Raw genomic sequence first — 21,761 nt, forward strand, 5'->3', positions numbered from 1 at the left:
TCACTGAGAGATGAGTGTAAAAGCTTATTGTATATATATACACACTTTTATATGAAATATATAATAAATATACATATATATATAATTGGGCATAACAAATATTTATGAAATATTAAATATCAATAATTTTTTTTACATTCATATGAGTGTACATATATAGATGTTTCGTTAATGACACGGAAAAATTTATAACATAATGTGAATATTACATTTTTTCATAATGCAATACTTACCTTGCACTAGCTAGCCGTGAGTGTTCTTTACTTTTCAAAGATACGGTTGTGTGAGCATGCCTGCACATCATATAAATTGCCATAGACAGGAATACTAGATTTGCCTACAGAATTGACAAGTGAAAAAAATAATTTATTATAATCAATTTTATAATATATAAGAAATAAAAAAAAATAAAAAAATTGTCAAAATTGTTCAACTAAATATATTGAAATATAATAATAATATTATAATAATATAATTATAATAACATAATCATTCAAGTAATTCAATAAAATGTAAGAGCACAATACCAATATAACAAGTATGACAGGACCAACAAAGCTAAATATGAAGTAATTGTCAGCGCGAAGCCAACAATATCGATCTGTGCCATAACTAAGTGGATCAATCACAGAAGATATTCCAACAACGAGTAATGGAATACCATAAGCTACAAGATAATACCAGCGAAGTCTTGATTTTTCAGCTTCAAATACCTCGATCAGCATAACATACAACTGAAAACCTAAAATAGTAAAGATGGTTAATACTCTAGTATGCCATTCAAATGATTAAATATCAAATAATTCATAGCATTAATTTAAAACTAGCTTTAAAATTAGATTTGATCCGAAATTTATTTTATACGAGTTATATTCTTTACCTTCAAGAAACATCCAAGCAAATGCACATAAAAAGAAGAAGTGCAAGAGTCCAGCAACGATACCGCATACTATTTTATGATTTGTTTGCCCTATTCCACAAATAAAAAGAACTTCTGCAATAAGCAGACACACGCAGAGATTTTTATGAATCGTTGTTCTGTCAGACTGAAACAATAAATAAAATACTAATTTTTGAATTTTATTTTTATAAACCCTTTCTAAACAAGTTTCAGTATATTTTTGGTATATAAGAGAATTTTTACCCTTACTCAAAAATAGTTACAAATTTAAAATAAATTTTTTAATACCTTTAGACCACGAAACAATTGAAAGGTGATTATTGCAAGCACTAAGCAGATAATTGAAATAATGCAGCCAATATAGGTAATTATTTGAAGGGCTACTTGATCTTGTACATCAAGTTTCACTGCATGAATATCCATAAGAACAGCGAAGTTTGTAAGGTGATTGCATTCACATATCGTATGCGTTTCATTGCTTTTCCGAATGATGCAGCCTTCCTCTGACCATTCGCTATAATTATATTAATTCATTTATAACTAAATTTAGCTAATTTTCCAATTACATTTAATAGAACCTATTTATTCTCCATTACTGCATCTTATATTTTTTATAAAATCTTCAAATATTCTAACTTTATTACTAGATTTTTTTATTAGATTATTAGATAAAAATATTAAATTAGTAAAACTATTTAGAATAACTAAATACATTAACTACATTAACCTTTATGTAGTGTTAATTAAATTATTTAATATTTCATATAATAAATGACAATATTTTATGCTTTTTATTTACATCTAGTATAACATTTGATTAATTTCATTTTTTTAACATTGCAATTAAAAAAACACTATTTTAAACTATTTGTAAATTGAATTATTAAAATAAAAAATTTTAAATTTACTTTTTATAATTAATAGTCTAGGGCTTAATAATTGAAAGAATCTTATTACAATTATAAAAGCGAAAAATAGCATTGAAATACATTTTTAATATAATTATTAAAGAAAACAATATTAATATTTAAGTTTTTATTAGGGAACTCAATCTAAAAGTAATATAGAAATATGTGTATAAAAATGTATACCTTATTGCATAATCCCAGAAGACACACTTCGGATTTGTCACATTTTGAAACATCAAGTGTTGGAAGGTAAGTATAACAGGCTCTGTTAATTGCACATGCTTTCCTTTGCCAAGGGATGCCGAAATTACTTTACTATTTAATATTCGACTAACATTCATATCATGCATCATAGATGAAGAATAAGAGGTGAATTCGCTTCCTTCTTCGGCAAAATACGAAGACTCTACCTGAGGCTGAAGAATTTCTTCGAGCCTATCGAATGCCATAAAAACAAGCCTAACGAAGCGACCTGTGTTATTGTTTCTTAATAGGGCACCTCTAGTTAACTCTATGCGATCATGCATATTTGTCCATCTATGCTGTTGTCCAGCTTCCTTTGGAAATACTTCCAGTTCTTTATTCAGATTGCGCGCATCTAACACTCTTACTTCCATTACTAAAAATAAATAAAATCTTATTAGTTCCCGTCTCTTTATTTAAAATTTCATTATTTATCGTGCTTTCTTCTCTTTTTTTGATAAATATGCTTAGCAAAATTACTATTTATCTTTGCTAAGATGTTAGAATGATTTTTTTATTACTATGAAATTAATTTTTAACATTTGTTTATTTAAAAAGGTTAAATTATTTTTATTTTATGAAATTAAATATTTTAAAGAAAAGAATTTTATGTTATTTTTAAAAACTTATTAATAGATACAAATGTTTTTTTTTGTGATCATTATTTTAAAAATATAATACATGTAATTCTAATAATGATTACAACTATACTAATAAAATGTATGCTTTTATGTAATTTATATTAAATGAGAAATTGTAATATTACGAATATTAACAATTAATATTAATTTAAAATTAATAATTGAACATTAAAAATAAGATTTTAAAAATAATTTTTAAATACTACAATTCTTTGTTCTTTATTTTTATATTGTAAAGTAGAAACAGTATAGTATTTGAAAATAGTAGTTCTAACCAATTTGTATTAAGGGTATATTTGACGTGTAATAGCAATTTGTAATTAATTGATATTTTAACATTTATTAAATGTAATTAATTGAATTATAAAAAAAAAAATGTTTATGTAAATCAGTACCTTTTTCTAGGGTGCACGTGAAATTATAGAACTTACAAATGTTTCTGCGTTCGTGTACGATGTTTTTCTCATAATTAAGTTGATTTGCCATCAAAAAAGCATTTTCCTCGAGACCAATGAGGAGGGAAGTTGCAACAACCATTTGTTCCCGATGACTTAGATCCTTCCAAGAAGCGGATTGTGCTCTATCTAAGAGGTTACTACCAGTAGTAACTGCACCTTGTAGTAGCTCAGCGACACTTACTTCACGTTGTCCCAAATCCAAATAAGTCTGAATGTCTTGGTTCATTCGATCAGCCATATTTTTAAGGATCTTGGTAGTAATAAGCATATCACCTCCATAAAGTTCACGACTATTATTCGTCACTTGACTAAGATCACTGCTTACACCAAGAATCACTTCCCCTTCTTGTACACGCTTTTCAAGTGAAGACAGCCAAACACTACGACATTCACTAAGATCAGGAGTATCACGCTGCCAAATGGCTCGTTCGAAACCTGATGACACGGTTCGTACACATTGCCAGCGCGCCAAGCCATTAGCACCACCCGGGCAATTTTGTACTGCTACTTCGCCAAGCCGGGTCTCATTCCATGTGAGTTTACGAGCGAACCGTCCCGGGCAAAGCAACAATAAATCATTTCCTATAAATTAAAAGAAATATTACTAGTACATCATTTCCATTCATTTTAAATATTCAGATTTTACAATTATAATTGGGTTTTACTATTCTATAAAAGCATAGAATTTTCAGAGAAATTTCTAGAAGAATCATAGAACTACATCATTTATATTAACCATTATATTAAGAAATGGTACCAATTTATAATACCAACAGTTTACAATTAATAATGATTGCTTTTTAGTAATTCTACAAAAAAATATTTTAATAATGAACTTGCTTCATTATATAATCAAATTTCTAATAATTTATGATAAATTAAAATTCATATATTTAAAAATTTATTTCATAGTCTTTTTAATAATTATTATTTAAAATCAGATCAATAATATGTAATTTTAACTAATATGTATATTTTTGTATTAAATTTTGGATATATTATTCAATATTAAGAGAAATTAAGAGTTTGTGATTTAATATTTTAATATTGCATTAATTCATAATAATTATATATACAAAAAAAAAAAATTTTTTATTCAAGTATTTAATTTGCTTAGGATATAATCATGTCCCGACAAATATCGACACCTATGATAATGTAAATAAAGGAACTGCATCAAATAAACATATATATATTATATTAGCTACAGTTAATAAATTGTTCATGGTCAATCAAAGCGAAAAATTTACGTTTTCATTATACTATTATCAGCAAATATCTTTACAATGAGCTTATCAAACACATTCTGCCCTCATTCATATCTCGAATATTTATTTTACGCATAATATTAAATTGTACAAAAGTTATAAATTTACATGATATGCATGTCAGAAATATATTATTAGATATAGAAATATATTAAGTACATTAATCATAATAATACTTTATATGTTAATGTGCATAGAATAGAGTATAATTAATTTTCTGATCAATTCCATAAAAGAACATCTACCATATAAATAACAGATAGATTATAATAATGATGTTTGAGTTTATATTAAAATATAAAAATTATAACAAAATTAAGTTAACAAAACAAAATAACGAATATCTATATAAAAAGCTTATTCATAATACAAGTCAGAATTAAGTGTTTTAGAATAAAGTAAGAGGTAGAATAATGTTTTAAATAAAGTTGAGTTTTTATTTTTACCTGCTGGCGTTCTATGACTAGTTTTCCAAGGCGCTATCGTCGAGGTGAAAGGCATTTCAGACTGTTGCGGTGGTGATGGCTTCACCGTTGTTTCGTGCATGACGGTTGATCCTGGTGTTCTATTCGACTTTACCAACGAAATTATATTTTCTTCCTCCGCCTCATCTTCATTCTCAATAAATTCTCCATCGGTCCATGTTTTCAGCGTTGTTCTATTACACAATTAAATAAGTACTTTTTCTCTTTCTCATGTTAATTTTTTTTATATACGTGATCGCTAACCTTATTTTAATACTAAAAGTCTTATCATTAATTTACTTATTATTAATGTACTCAACTACACCGTCAAAAATGACAAACTTTGCAAAAATTAATGTGAATTTTCATTTTAATATTGTGTAAATCTACTTTTATCAAAACTTTTTTGCAGAATAATATTTAAACCGATTTTTTTTATTTTATTTGTTATTTGTAAGTTTAAAAAATTATCACATTTACTATAACATATAATAATACATAAAAATAAATAAAAATATTATTAATTATTCCATATTATAATAAAATCAAATAGTGAAATAGTTTATATGAAAATAATTTTATATAAAAGAGAAATCGTTTTACATTTTCGATCCTTAATTACATTCATTAATATGCAAGTTGCAATTAATTTGTTTACATTATTTTGTATTAAATATTAATTTACAAAATTAGATTTCTAAACCCCTAAATAAATATAATTTTCAAATAAAAACAACATATAATTTGAAATCCATTCTTAAATTTAAATCATTATATATTAACGATTAATATGAAAACGAAAGATAAATACTCATCTCTTTTAGCAACTAATATAATGTTTATTTTTTTATTTATACTTTATGAGTTTGCATATGCACAAATTTACATAAATAGAATAAAACAATAAATAAAACATGCTATAATAAACGAATAAAAAAATTTTATCGGCAGCCCTATTGATCTTTTAAAGAAACAAACCAGTTTGAGATTCAGTAAGTTAAAAAAAAATGACAAAAAAAATAACTGCACATACTGTACAATAAAATGAGAAAGGCAGAGAAGGAAAGATAAAGAGAAAGGGAGAGTAAAGAAAAGAGAAAACCATAAGTCAGAATTATGTACTTTATTTAATAACGCATGTGGTATATGTATATACATATATATACATACATGTATTCATATTATAGATACATTTATTAATTTTGAATAAAATAATTTATGTTAAAAAATTAATAAAGCTTGTTCATAGTATCATTTCTATTATTTTTTAACATCTACAGGATTGTATACACACGCTCGCGCGCGCGCGCACACACGCACACACACACACACACACGCGCGCGCGCGCACAAACAAACTGTATACGCATATGAAATTGTGCAAAAGAATTTAAGAAAGGCATGAATCGTTCAAGACGTTGGACTTGATGGTATAAAGCATATTGGAAGAGAGAGAGAGCGGTACTGACCTTGGGGCACTGCCTACCGAGGGAGCAGTAATCGAAAAGCCGTTCTCTGGTCGCTGACTTGACTGAGCAGCAGTGCTGGCTGTTGCTGATGTCGATATTCCAAAAGGAGCCCGACTTATGATTGCGTTGCCTGGTGAAGTCGTACTCCAGATTGATGACTGTGAAGTTAGCAACCATGGCGGACTTGGTCGCCAAGTCGTTGTCGTAGTCGTGGATGCTGTAATCGTTTCATTCCAAGTAACATTAGACATTGTTACTACTTCTATTCTATGATACTTTTTGAAATTTATGCTCAGTTATACTTATTTTAAGAATTAAGAACTTGAAATATTATTAAGTCTATTTTCATTCGTTTTATAAAATAAGTAAGTTCGTACCTTATAATCGCTTTTACACTTTTTCATAATTATTAGTATAATACGAATGTACTCTGCATACTATTATTTATAGCAAATTACATAAAATATGTAACTACCAAAATTTTAAATTGAAGTCTACATATCCTATTTGAAATATTAAAATTTTTACAATGCAATTAATAATATAAAATTCTTTATTTTTATAAATATATTATAAACTTTATATATATAATGATTTTAAATTTGACAATTAGAACTAGGCTTTAAAGTATAATAAATAATCGCCACATAAATTCAAGTATATTAGATAAAATTTTTATATTAATTATGAAATATGCAAGACCTGATCTTCATCTCAGTACGCTTTAATCTTACAGCATCATTTTATAATTCGAAATTATTAAAATCAATATTTCAATTTATTAATCTTAATTTGTTTATTTGTTTAAAATACAAAAATGGATATTGTTGAAAATTAATATTTTAAAAATGTAAATATAACAAAAACAAAATTTTCTGCTGAAGATTCCTAAAATTTTTAAATTAATTTATTATTTTGTCGTTATTGTTTGTCATAGATATACATAGAAGTTTTATATATTTTTAGAGTTTCACAGAAAATTTATTTGTTTCACTAACGTTTTTCTATTTAAATCAGTATGAATTTTTATTCAAAATTATATTATAAAAGAAACATATTTACGATTTTTATTATAACAAAAAGTACGCAACATTAAGAATTTTTTATATTATTTCAATACAATAAACAATATTAATTTTGTGACTATTTATTTTTATTAATAAAAAATTTACATAATGTAATTATAGAGTCTTCTATTGATTTATAGTAAATTTGTAGTCAAATATAGTAAATAATCCATTTATAGTATTGGATTTTAATTGATATATGTAAGATTAAATCAGTTATTATCTTTTTGCATATTCGCATACAAACATTTCTCTCTATACCACACTAAATCACTCACCTTTCACTCTTCCATCAATTTTTTTTTTCATCATCAAGCTTAGTCTTTTAGCGAAATGTATCCAATATTAATGAAAATCTTCAAAAATAATTAAATTGTTTAGAATTAATTGCACAAATTTCGTAGTTTAATCAGTACTTTATAAAAATTTTAAAATTTTTAAATTCAATAAATTTAAATCAAATATATTTGATGATCATTTACGAATATATATATTATAATTCATAACTATATATTCATTGTTCAAACGACCGATCCCACTATACTTTATCAGAATTTTTAAGTATAATAATTAGCAATAATTTATGATAACAAATTAAGCAATTTTGTATTATTTACAATATTTAATCTTTATCTTTTATCTATTTTATATTTTATTTTTTTATTTGTATACTTCATCTAATTTACTAATAATTATTTAATTTATTTTTCTATATATAAATTGCTAATCTGATAATTATTACTATACAAATATATAGAAACATTAAAGAAAGATATTGGAAATTGAAAAATTATAAAAAAAAATTGATATTAAATTAAAAATGTGTTCAATTTGGATAAAAAAATTTGGTTAGAAATTGTAAAAATCACAGCATCATGAAAAAAATCTAAGAAAACTAATATAAGACTAAACGAATAATTCTTGTTAACATAGTTTCTTACAGATTAATAATTCGTTTTATAATATTATTTAAAAATATAATGCATAAAAAATTTCCTTCTTAGAAAATGTTCGAATCGTCAACTCAACTTCAATTACCATCTAAAAAGTCGAAAGCTCACTCTACATGAATTTCTGACATCTTATCCTGTATTCTATCATATCAGATTGTCAATCTGTTAAACAGTGAAGTATATATCTAATCTGATAATATTTCATATAGCATAATTATCAATCTCAAAATTCATGGTTTTACATAAGATAATAACATATCAACAAAATATATCACCAACTTGATATAATCCTTTAATCTAATATTACTAACACCTTGTTTATTAATTCAGTATTTAGAGTTTGCATAATACTAAATAATATTGGATTAGTTAAATGTACTAATTATATAAAGTGCATTTCATAGCTGAAATTGGAGATTGATAATTATGCAAAATCAACAATTATCTTATGTTCGATAAGTCAAGTTATCGATATTCTTCGATTTATATTTAAGTTAGAAAAGACATAATAAATAACAAGTGAATCACTGCTTAAAATCTTGTACAAATCTGGATTGTTTTGTATTCTACTATCAGTTGGATAAATGGAGTTTTTAAATATAACCTAAAAAGTACATAATGTTGTACAAATAATACAGCAGCTGAAGAATTACTTCTACAACCAATCAAATCAATATTTACATAAAACTTTCTGTTTAATCAATTTCAGAATTAACTAGAACCAGTGAATTAGTGAATTTCAGATACCTTATATTTCACTATCATTCATTACTATTAAATTAAATAAGACGTTATGCGATTCTCACACAAAATAAAACAAATATAAATTTTTGGTTAAACAAAAGGATCTTTCAGGATATGTCAAATTGTCTTATCTCACTGCTTACCTCACGTAGTTGCATCTTGGAGATTAATGAAAAAATTCTCTATAATTAATTAAAAATTAAATAATACTATGGTATTATTTACAGTATTATTTAGTTTTATCTATTCATTATTATTAAATCAAAATATGTAATATATATTAATATTATAATAAAAATATTATTGATAAAAAATATTATTGATATTTTAATATTTATATTGACAGTTATATTTTAATATGAAATAATTTAACATGAGTTTACTAATTAAATTATTAAATCTCTAGAAATAGTTTGAAAATTTTTAATGGTGTTTATTCGTATAAAAGAAATTCTAATTAATTGACAAACTATTTGTGAAATTGTCAAACTATTTAATCTAACTTTTATGACATTACCCGCATTCATGACAAAATTGCACAAAAAAATTACAAATAAATCATATAGTTTATATCGAGTGTTATTTTAATTTATCATAACCACACCTATCTCTGAATATCAATTATGAAATGATTACTAGTAATAAATGTTTGTTTTATTAATACAATTAATTATGCTGTTTGAAAAAGCAAATAGAGAGAATAAGTGTAAAATATCAATCTAAATTATTATACTACGGGTGCATAGTAAGAAAAAAATACCTCGTTAGTGCTGACAAGTAGTTTAAAATTTAAACGAAGCGCACTACATTTAAGAAACCTATATCTTTATATAGCTATATGTATTCAACTTTCTGATACTAGCTAGTATCAACCGACATTAAATTAATATTGTTTAGTGATATATACATGGAATCAAATCAATATTAAAGAGTAAGCTCACATTATACTTTTTATCATTACTTACTATAAAAATTTACTACTTACCCGATATACATTGATAATGTGCTTCGAGATACTTTAAGGTGTTAGGGCACGGATCTCCAAAATGTGATGTCGACGCCACAATACTGCAGTTTTGTTGTTGATTACACCTAGATACGCCCCAAGAGAAGAACAAAAAATAAATTTTTAGTATATTTTTCTACTTCTCTTCGCCCTCTTCCTTTTATTTGTCACTATTTATAATTGTTTATTTTCAAATAAATTAATATGAGCATAATTATTTATTTCTATTTTTTGGTGTTGCTCTACGTGTATTATAAATATAAAAAATTATCTGTAAATCGATACTATTTAATGTAATTATTTATTGAAAAGATAAAAATAAATATATGTAAATATTAATAGCTTATACTTTCACTTAGTTTCACTTAACAGTCCACTAAATAGCAAAATGAATAATCGCATAAGCATAAATATAATCCATCGATAATTGTTTAATAGATCATTTATTATCAAAATGCTATAAAACATACTGAATAAATAAATAAAATTATATACCAACTGATTGAATTGATATTAAATTAAAGGAAAGAACATTTCGAACAAATTGAACCTGGATGTAATTAGTTATTCGTGAAAGTAAATTAAAAAAAAAACTAAAATTGTATTAAATTATAAGAAAAATTTCTTTTTCATATCCAAATTTGTTATTTCTATTGTTATTCCCCTAAATTATGATGCATCAAATATTAAAAATAATTTAAATCTGTTTACATTTTAATCTTTATATATTGAACTCTTTTTCTTAGCTATATATTAACATTTCAGTTTGAATTTTTAATCACTGGTCTGTATTTTAATTTATATTCAAAATCATACACATTATCAGAGAAAATCAAAACAGTATATTCATTATATTATATATTTTTACGATAAATGTATATTCAGAATTTTCTTTTGTATTTTATGTCAAACAATATTTTATTAGGCCAAAGAAAGATTAATATTTAATGAAAATATATAAAAAGAGCCAAATATTGTATGACACTAATTATAACAGTCACATATAATTAATATTCAATGATCTTTTGTGATTTATGTAAAACTGTATGATATAAAAACTTTATAAATAATATAAATTAAACAAAATTATAGAAATTAAAATAATTTTATCATAAAAAAAATTTGTATAGTTCATTTAAATCTCAAACCGTAATATAAGGTTTCTAAATAACACGTGTATATGTATCAATTTGATAATAAAGAATTTATATAATGATAGACAACCTTAGGAAGTAATTAAATATTTAAAAAGTAATTTGTAAAGAAAATATATCGAAAATCAAATACTTGGAAGGTAAAATTATCAATTTTTCAACATATCAAAAAGTAATAGATAGCATAAATAATATTGTCTATGTTAATTTATTATTAGTTAGACATACATTCGTAAATTATAATCAGAAAATTGTAAAATATATTTACAAACGAGTATTTAATACATTAATTGATAAAAAATTATTTAATTTAAGTACTTTACTGTTTGTAATAGAATTTTAAAGGTTCAAGTTTATCAATAGTTTAAAATTTTTTTACTGTAACTATAATAAAAATTAATAAATATTATTTAGTAACAATTTGCTCAGGGTTATTAAATGTAAAATGAAGCTATTTAATGTATTCAATACCATGGAGGTGATTTGATTAGTTAGTACCATTCTCCATATAATACATAATTATTTACTTTATTGATGGTCGGATACTAATTATAAATGTTCAAAAAGAATTTAATAAAGTTATTAGACAATAATTAAGTTAAGTGAATATATAAACACCTTTTATAAGCTTATGAGGAACTAATTTTAAACAAAATTAATTTGACTATTTTATAAGTATTTTCATCTATAAAAAACCAACAAAAATTCTAAAAAAAAGTATTTATGATTGTTTTACTAAATTTCATTGTGATCTTACTAATGCAAGGATGCTGAACGTAATAAAAGTTCAGATAAAATAACTTCTTTAAAAATACACAATAAGTAATTAATAATATCATATTAGAAAACCGTGGATTAATATCTATGATTTATTAATAAAATTTAAATATCTCGACCGATCGCACTTGTTGTATTTGATATACAAACTATAATATAAAAAGTGACTAACTAAATAGCTATTTTATTTGTTTACAAACACATACTTCATATCATATTCAAGGCATTGTTTTATTATGTATATAATAAAAATTTCATGTAATATTATGTAATTTCATGAAATATTATGAATCATGTATCTTAATAACAATGAAACGTAAATTGTAGAAAAAAACAAAACTCGGAAATATCGAATGATCTCACGAAATACATTCGAACAAAGATAAAGATGCTTCAGATAATGTCAAGACTTTGGTTTTGTATGATTCAAACAATATATTAAATTATATAAAAAAATATTATTATAGAATTAAATGAAGATATAATTATTTAGCTAGAATAATGTGTTTCTCATTGTGACAATGTGCCATTTAAAATTATTTAAATTATGCTATGCATTATTTTATATGCCTTATTACATTATATTATACATTATTTTCCATTCTTCTACTTTCTCTTCGTTCTGTGATTATTACTATTGTATATTTTTTTATTAAACACAAGAATATTTTAACTAATATAAAGAATATATTTCAATAATAATACAATAATACATTATAATATATTATCATAAATAATACATTTAAAAATATTAAATTATTCAATATTCAAACATTTTAATCTTTTGGAACTAATGTATTAAATGTGTAATAATATAATATCGAAAACTAAGATATGTGTGTGTAAACAAAACGTTTATCTGTTTGTAATTTATTGGTGTATGCGAATTAAAATTAAAAATGAATTTTGATAATTTGTGACACTGTACTGGAAGAATTGTATAGTAATAGTTATATTCGAAAAATGAGAAAATCATTAAAATCCTTAAAAAGAATAAAAAATTAATTTCGACGATTTTGAAAACTTCATGAAATCACTTAATTTTCTAGTAAATATGTGCAATAGTAAATAATAACATGTCTGTTTAAAAATATGTATAATAGTAAATAATAGTACAATGTTTTGAATATTTCTTTTTCTAGTTAATTAAAATATTATTTTGGAAAATAAAGTTTCAGATTTAAACAATACTTAAAATTCTTAGTACGAAATTATTATTATGCAATTCAACATATAAGATAAAAAAGTTCGCACCCTATAATTAATATTATACAATATTTATATATCCTTTTAAGAAACCTTTCAAACTAAGAAAAATCAATGTTTAATATCCTATAGTAACTTTATTAAACTAAATTTATTCATTTACAATATACATTTTTACTGTATCTATTAAAAAAAAAGTAAATGGGATGTTAAAATATCTTAGTTTTAATGAAGAAAAATGAAGAATAGAGTAATGAAAATTGAATTATTATCTTATTCGATTTTAATATTAATATCATGATGTAATATATATTTGCTTCACAAAATATTAATGCACTCAAATCATCGAATAATAGGTTAGTGGCTTGCTGAACTATATTAAACTGTTTTTGAGTCTTTCCCGTTTCCTGATTATTATCCTTTCAATCTATCTTTTCTTTCCATTTCATTTTGCCTTTTATTTTTTTGTGTTTTGTGCTCTCTCTCTCTCTCTCTCTCTCTCTCTCTCTCTCTCTTAATTCTTGTTTCCATTCTTCATAAAACATGTGAGGAATGCAAAGAGCAAAACTAAGATATGGTAAGAAAAATAAAAATGAAATATAATAAAAAAAAAGAGGAGTGTGGAGCTCAAGTAAGAACGCAACTCATGGTACAATCAGGTCGGTCAAGGAGAAAGAAAAGGAAGATGACGTGGCTGCATTCCGATCGAAAGGCTCGTCACAACTCTTTTTTCACTACCGCCCCCCTCTCTCTCTCTCTCTCTCTCTCTCTCTCTCTCTCTAAACCACTTCTTTCATTTGACTAGTATTTTATATAGTAATACAGTTGTAATAGTATAGTTATAATAAATATCGAAGATTTAAGTTATTGAGAAACTTTATATTTTCTGAATTATACTTACTTGTTATATAAAACACGAAAAGATTTCGGTGACATACAATTAACGCTCCAGTCAGTATTACCATGTTCATTGCAAATTGTTATTGAAAATCTTCCATAATTGGCTCGAATAAGATGGATAAGTTCACCTTCACGACACTCTATTCTAAGTGTCTTTCCTTCGCATTCATATGCTGTATCGTATCGTTCTAAAATAAAAAGTTGAATAAAAAGATGATTTAATAATATTTCTTAGTTTGTATACAATACTTAAGAAAAATTATAAATGAGTTTTTAAAATTTAATATAACTACTAATAACACACATATTATTCGTAATCTATTTAATGGGTGAATAGAAATGAATTTATAAATCACGTTTTCATATATTTATATTATAAAAAATACAAGTCATAAAATTACATTTTCAAAATTTTCAAATTTACTGTTTTTTCTTGTTAGTAAATAAAATAGTGTGAAATATAATACTTCATATCCTTCATTATATCTAATATTTTTCTGGATTTTGTAATTTTTATCATTTATGCAGTCATCATAACATTAATTTTTTGATAAAATTGTTTATTTTATTCTACTCATGTATTAATAATTAAAAGTTTTCATACAAGTCGAGAATTAATTATTTGAGTTTTTAAAATAAATATATGCATCACATAACGATTTATCTTAAATATCATATTGATCAGAACATATCTTTTTTCATTCATTTCGAAAAATTCTATATTGATTGATCTTTTGAATCACTAGTTTAAAGGTTCTTGCATTGTATATAGTTGTCAAATACAAAACCAAATGTGATTTTTTCATTTTGAATAATAATATATAATATAATAGTAATTAAAATTTCAATTTTAATTGAAATTTGTCTTTTTATTCATTACACTAATCGCCATAACATTATATATTATAAATTCAAATCTTATCATTTTCATTGCATACCATATTTCATTATTACTTTTTAATAAATTTGATGGTTTCTAAATAATTTTCTCACTTATGTTAATCATGTATAAAAAATATGTTATGTTTATAGTTACTTATAGTTTCCAAATTTTCATCTAATTTTTTGAAAACATGTTCTTTACTATACAAAGTTTTATATACAACAACACAGAAGCGTATTTTTCTTAAAATAATAAAGTTTTCCATCTATAACGATTACAAACCATTATAAAATACCATAACTATCTAAGTTTATCTGAGAATACTATTCTAAATAAATCTGAAATTATAATTATATTCTTTTAGTCAATTTGTTATAAAACCTTCGGCTGTATGAAATTCTAGTTATGAACTGACAATGAATATAGATTATATGAAATTGTAAGTAAAATAAGGAGAAAGTTTATGTATGCGTGTAGATGTGTATATTGCAACTGAATAATAAAATAGTGTGTAAGACATCCATATATGTATTTTATGAGCGGATTTTAAATAGAACAATATGGGTATAAAATTTACGTATGTATGTTCAAGAATTAAAGAAACATTTAATGAATAAAGATAATTCATATAATTAATGTTAAGTATGGGATAATTAAAAGAGGAGAGGTAACTTAAAACGAAGCTTGAACTCTTTAATACTTTACCGGGTGTTGAAGAAGGGGAGACATGAATCGTAAACTATAAGGTTGATGTGATATCATTTAGCGCGACCAATCACATAAGAATAAAGAACTATGAACGGAGGGGGAAACTGCCACGCTACGTTATAAGTAACGTTGAACGTGGTTTTGAGGTTGTCGCTTGACGACTACCGTCTGACCTTAACTTCGCGCCGAAGCAGGTCTTTAAACATACTTTCCCACTTTTGATAAGTACAGTGGATTTTCGATCGCTCTCTTAAGTGCGTACGGGCGATATTCGTAAGCAAATCAAAACCCGCACTATGACTACTATATCCATGGAAGATTACGAATACATTTATAGCGTCTATAAGTATATAAACGAAAATACAAATTTTTAATTTCACATTATTACAATATTTCTAGTCGATAAGATCTGATAATACAATAATATTAATAATCGACTTTACTTAATCAATCGATAATAATTATTTTTATTCTCATTATATTTCTGTTATTAAATATCATACTGTATATATTTTTATTGCAATGTTTATTCATTTGAATGCGTTTTTTTTAAATCCAAAACCAATCTAAAAAATCCCTAGTTCGACCTAGATCAGGAATCAAACGTAAGAGTTAACCGTTACAACAGCACTCTCTCTAATATTCTAATTGAATAATTGCTTGCCACATATATACTAACATTGTATGATTTTATAATTACTTTGATTATAATTAACTTACATTTCGAATCTAAAAAAAGGGTAAAACAATTATGAAATTTACTCTCATATCAATACATTTTTAACTTATATAAATATTTTAATGAAATATTAATCTATACAATATATAATTCTTTATTTTATTGCTTCACCTGAACAATGTTGCATGACGTATTGCTATGAAAAGATCATAATCATATAGATATGATTAATTATGATTGCTCGCAGATTAGATAGATAAATAGATAAATAGATGGATAGATACATAAATTTGAAAAAGTTATTTTTAAATACTGTTCAATATATTTAACACATATTCTTTTATTCAATCTAATATTTTGTTAATATTATAAATGAAGTAACTTATTTATTTAACATACATTTATGACTAACTCGAGCTATATTTAATAAACAACATTTATTTTCAAAGATAACAATGGGAATTTAAGTTGAAATAATATCTAATAAATATCATCGATAAATTATTTTATAACTAATCTTATTTCAAATATACATAAATTTTCTTTTTAATCCATTATAATGTTCAATACCAATTATTAATTATTATCCACAATTATTAACTAGTACTCTTATAACATATAGACACATATCAAATATTTCTATCAGGTATATATAATAGTTAAAAATTTTACAAGTTAGTTACACTATGCAGACGTATGAAGCTTACTAAATAAATTCTACAAAAAACTTGAAAAAATTATTTTTTGCTAATATATTGTTATTAGGCATTGTTATAAAAATATAATAAATAAAATTTATTTGACACCTTTGATTTTATTAAGCAGATTTTTATTTTGTTAATAAAATCAATATTAATTTTTTTTTATATTTTTTCAAATTTTATTTTATTTAGAAATATTTTTCACGTATAATATTATTTATATCATTTACTAAATAAACTGCATATTTACTTTATCGATGAATACAAAATATTTTAAAAAAGATCTAACGTCATAAATTTTTAATTTTGCAAAAGTTTTCTCAACAGCTGATAGGTTTTTTTCATAAATTATTTTTTAGTTTTATTTACATGAACTACGACTGTCTTTATTCAAAAATTAAAAATTTAATTAACTTAATAACGTTTCCTTTAGCAATGCTCTACAAAAATTTCTAATCATTATCAACAAAATTTGGATGTTTCTATTTAAATCTTTTAATTAATTTTCGTTTGTTATTAGCATATGGATGTATTCCTAAATATTATAATTTCGCCACTAGGAAGCCTTATATTTATTATTCTTTTGTTTGATACTATATTTTAATTATCGTTGTAATTTAATTTTATTTAATCAATAATATTGTTTGTTTTAATATTATTTTTATAATATTTTACTTATTTTTTAAATCTAAACTGATATTTATTTTATAGAAATTTATTTATTTAAATTTTATTATTTAATTTATTGAAATTAGTTTTAATTGTATTTCTAGTACAGAGAAAAAAAGGGAAAACGAAAAAATTATACACTTTTGTCTACCTTCTAATTTATTACGTTATATTACGTATAAGAATTTTAATAAGATTACTTAGATCCATATATTTATGTTATTTTATAATATATAAACACAAAATGTATATTAATATTTTACGAATCCATCAAGACAATATTTACTATCTTGATATATTATAATATTACAATAGTTTTAATTATATTATAATAATTATTATTATTAAATTGTTTGTTTTTTAACACATATTAAGCACGAATATGTCGCATAAATATATTATTCAATTCGTTCTTTTATATTAATTATAATTGTTCCTCGTTGCTCACAGAGAATGCACATCCCTCTGAATAATGGACTGTTTACTTTTTAAGTACTTTTTATTCTAAGCCTTCCACTAAGAATATATCAAAATTCATATTAACTTAATTTAAAAACATTTTTATCAATGAGAATGTTATAATTATGAATTTTATTAAATTTATAAATAAGTGTTTGATAATTAAAAAAAAATTAACATAAAACTATATGTTATATAATAAAAGAGATTCTATGTAACAGAAAAGAGTTACTCTTAATATGTTAATCCTTTTCTATATTTTATAGCAGTACATAAAAAACGTTATCCTGTAAAAGTTTAACCGATGAGTTCTATCAACCGACTCAGTGGTTACACATTTTATAACTGATGAATTATTTTGTTTAGTGTCTCAAGTTACAGCTAATAAATAAAATATTTTCTTCAATGAACTTTAATTTTATAATAGTGCAACTTATTATACACACTAATAAAAATAGTATTTATTTTTGTATTTGTAATTTTACGAACAAATTAAATAAATAAAACTTATTTTTCTTACAACGTGCATTATATTTACACATTAAAGATTCACATAAACTCATTTTCATGCTTTGTTTTTACTTTATGTTATAAGAGAAATTGAATCTATTTTTATATATTCAGTGTCTGTATATTTCATTTCAAAAGAATTCTGAATTCCTACTAAATCTTTATTCAAATTATTTCGAATCCATGTAAATTGATTTTTTAATATCATATGTATATACATTAAATATTTGGTTTCGATTATCATTTATCCATAAATATCCTTACAATCTATAATAGTATAAGTGCAGTATTGTTTAATTGTAGTGGTTTTGCATGCTGAAGTATTTTTATATATTCTTTTAGTTAATGAATTTATTATAAGTTAATAAATATGCTGATAATGAATTCCAGCATAAGACGATGAAAGGATTACAATACGTTTTAATTGTTTTAATATCGATGTATAATAAGTTTCGATTTATAGTTCCTACCAGGTCTATTCTTTTTTCTGCCTCTGTAAGTTTTACTATTGATAACAATATTAAGTAATCATTTATTTCTTGTTAAATTCTTCGACTTTCACGTAAAAAAACTTATATTGTAAAATAACTTTTTTAACAAAATAAAAAGTCTTAATATCATTAGTTTTCAACTAGCCATATAAATGTTGTATGAAACTCCTTTTGTTTATCATTGCAATCTATTGTCGATTGGAGCTGTTTTATTACCAGTTAAATAGATGACACTAAATCAGGATAAAAGAATGTTGCAACAACAATGATCTAAAACATTTTATCATAAATGAGTTAACGATTTAGAACGCTAAAGTCTGCATCAAATACTAACTTTTCCAAAGATATCGCAAAATTATTTCAGCCCCATTTTGATACTGTAGTAAAACTTCGAAGACTGTCAGATATTCAGTGATAAAAAATTACTATGTAAAATTGAATGTGTGTAGTTCATAATGATATAAAAATGAAATTAAGTTTATGAATATTGATCACAAAAAAGCATTGAATTAGCAGGCCGATACAATCTTTACATTAAAATAATGTAGTTATTTGCTCAATCAGGAATATCATGATAAAATGTAAATTAATATTATAACTCTCCATAACAAAATTCATTAAAAAATGGAAATTATTTATTTAATAAGATATAGCTTATTGCAGAACATAATTCCTTATATTAATATAATTAATAATTTCTTGTAAATACGTCGAAAAAATATTATTACTCCTTATGTAAGTAGTTACAGATTATAACAGACTATAGTAGGGGGAGGGACGTATAAAACATTAAAAAATCATTGAAACTCACCCATATATAAATTATAATCTTCAAGAAGAGTTATTTTAAATTTCGATTAGATTCATGTGATACGAGATTAGTATGAATATATACTGTCTGAAATGTCGATTATCTTTTATCAATAATGTCTTTTTTTCTATTCTAACATATTAACCATCATCACATCAATTTTACAAATAATTATTAACAGTAGATAAGAATAAATGAATATTTCAATATTTAAAGTCTTATTTTAATTTTTATTTTAATTTACAAATAGGTACATAGGAGACTTTTAGCTCTAAGATTTAAATAATTTTTTAAATATTATAATAAATTAATTTTATTAATTTTAAATATTTGTAAATTATTTGTTAAATTTATTTGTTAATTGTTATTTTTAACACAATTGTTTCGATGACAATTGCAGAAATCCGAAAAATATCTAATCCAAAAGAAAATAAACTTTAATCAATATATAATTACTATTTTTTGTTATTATTATTATTTTAATAATTTGGGTTAACGTATTAAACGTATTGAAGATTTATCATAAAAATATTTATTATGTTATTTTATAGATATAAATAGTGACATGCACTAATAAATTTTGATAATTTGTTTGACAATTTGTTGAGGTTGGATTGAATTGAAAATAAAATAAAAATGAAGAAATAAAAAATTAATTAATAAAAAAAAGAATATTTCTCTTTAATAATTATTATTAATAATTATTGTATAGGCCACTTATCGAATAATAAATATTTAATAATTGTTAAAAATAAAAAATTTTTAATTTGAAATAAAAAATTGTTAATTTTATGTTATTAGAATACTATTTATTTATAAAAAATTTGAAAATAAAGTTTAAATCATTTTATATAAATATAAATGTTTTAGTTTTTTATATAACGTGTTAGATTCAAATTGATACATATTGTATTTTATTAATTATTATATTGATTCTACTTTGACTGATTATGATGGTATTTACAAAATTTTATTCTTTACTATTCTGAATTAAGATAACAATTTGAATTTATAAAATTTGAAATTATAGAAAAATGTTTAAAAAACACTTAAAATCAATCACCATTTCCTTCGTCATTATATTTGAAAAAAGTACAAAGGAATATTAGTATAATAAAAATCGTGACTGACCAATAACTAAATTGAATAAAAATAGATGAATTTAACTGTCGTTTATTAATCTTAGTTTTATATTCGATAGAGTATAATGAAAATGAATATACTGGAGCAAGTTTTATTTTATATTCCTTAAAACAATGGGTATCGAATGTATGAAAAGTTATCATCAAATTTTCTGCAATTATGAACTTGGCGGCAGCTTGATGACCATTGTGTTATATACACATATGAATGAATAGTATGTTTACATCTACGTTTTCAAACTGCGTAAGAGAACATATGTTCAAAAAGAAATAAGCACAGCTTTCTCAATACTTAAAGTAAAAACTTTAAAATCCTAATCAATTCTCGATCACTTCTGATTTAAAGAGGAGATAACTATTCTTTTATCTGGTAAAATATACTTAAAAGTATATAGATGTAATTTAAAATTACTTTAAATCTTATTTTAATATTTTTCTTGCAAATAATTATTTCAAAGAAATTGTGCAGTTTAAAAAAATGAATAAACAACTTATCGAGAGTAATGATTCATTTTTCAATTTAAAATTAAAAGATCTATGTAGAAAGAAG

General features: G+C 23.3%; 1 protein-coding gene across 1 annotated transcript in view; it reads right to left on the reverse strand.

The window, feature by feature from the left end:
• The window catches only part of LOC105366951 (latrophilin Cirl), a 32,565-nt gene that overhangs the window by 9,633 nt on the left and 1,171 nt on the right, over positions 1-21,761 (reverse strand). The window contains exons 2-12 of the mRNA XM_011505564.1: positions 14,160-14,346; positions 10,101-10,207; positions 6,300-6,568; positions 5,148-5,167; positions 4,866-5,077; positions 3,125-3,733; positions 1,993-2,428; positions 1,190-1,415; positions 881-1,046; positions 528-742; positions 234-337 (exon numbers count right to left, since the gene is read on the reverse strand). Coding sequence (XP_011503866.1) covers positions 234-337; positions 528-742; positions 881-1,046; positions 1,190-1,415; positions 1,993-2,428; positions 3,125-3,733; positions 4,866-5,077; positions 5,148-5,167; positions 6,300-6,568; positions 10,101-10,207; positions 14,160-14,346 — 2,551 coding nt within the window. The remainder of the gene's footprint in view (positions 1-233; positions 338-527; positions 743-880; positions 1,047-1,189; positions 1,416-1,992; positions 2,429-3,124; positions 3,734-4,865; positions 5,078-5,147; positions 5,168-6,299; positions 6,569-10,100; positions 10,208-14,159; positions 14,347-21,761) is intronic.

The sequence above is a fragment of the Ceratosolen solmsi genome, unplaced genomic scaffold, assembly GCF_000503995.2.
Source record: "Ceratosolen solmsi marchali unplaced genomic scaffold, CerSol_1.0 scaffold69, whole genome shotgun sequence".
Classification (NCBI taxonomy): Eukaryota; Metazoa; Arthropoda; class Insecta; order Hymenoptera; family Agaonidae; genus Ceratosolen; species Ceratosolen solmsi.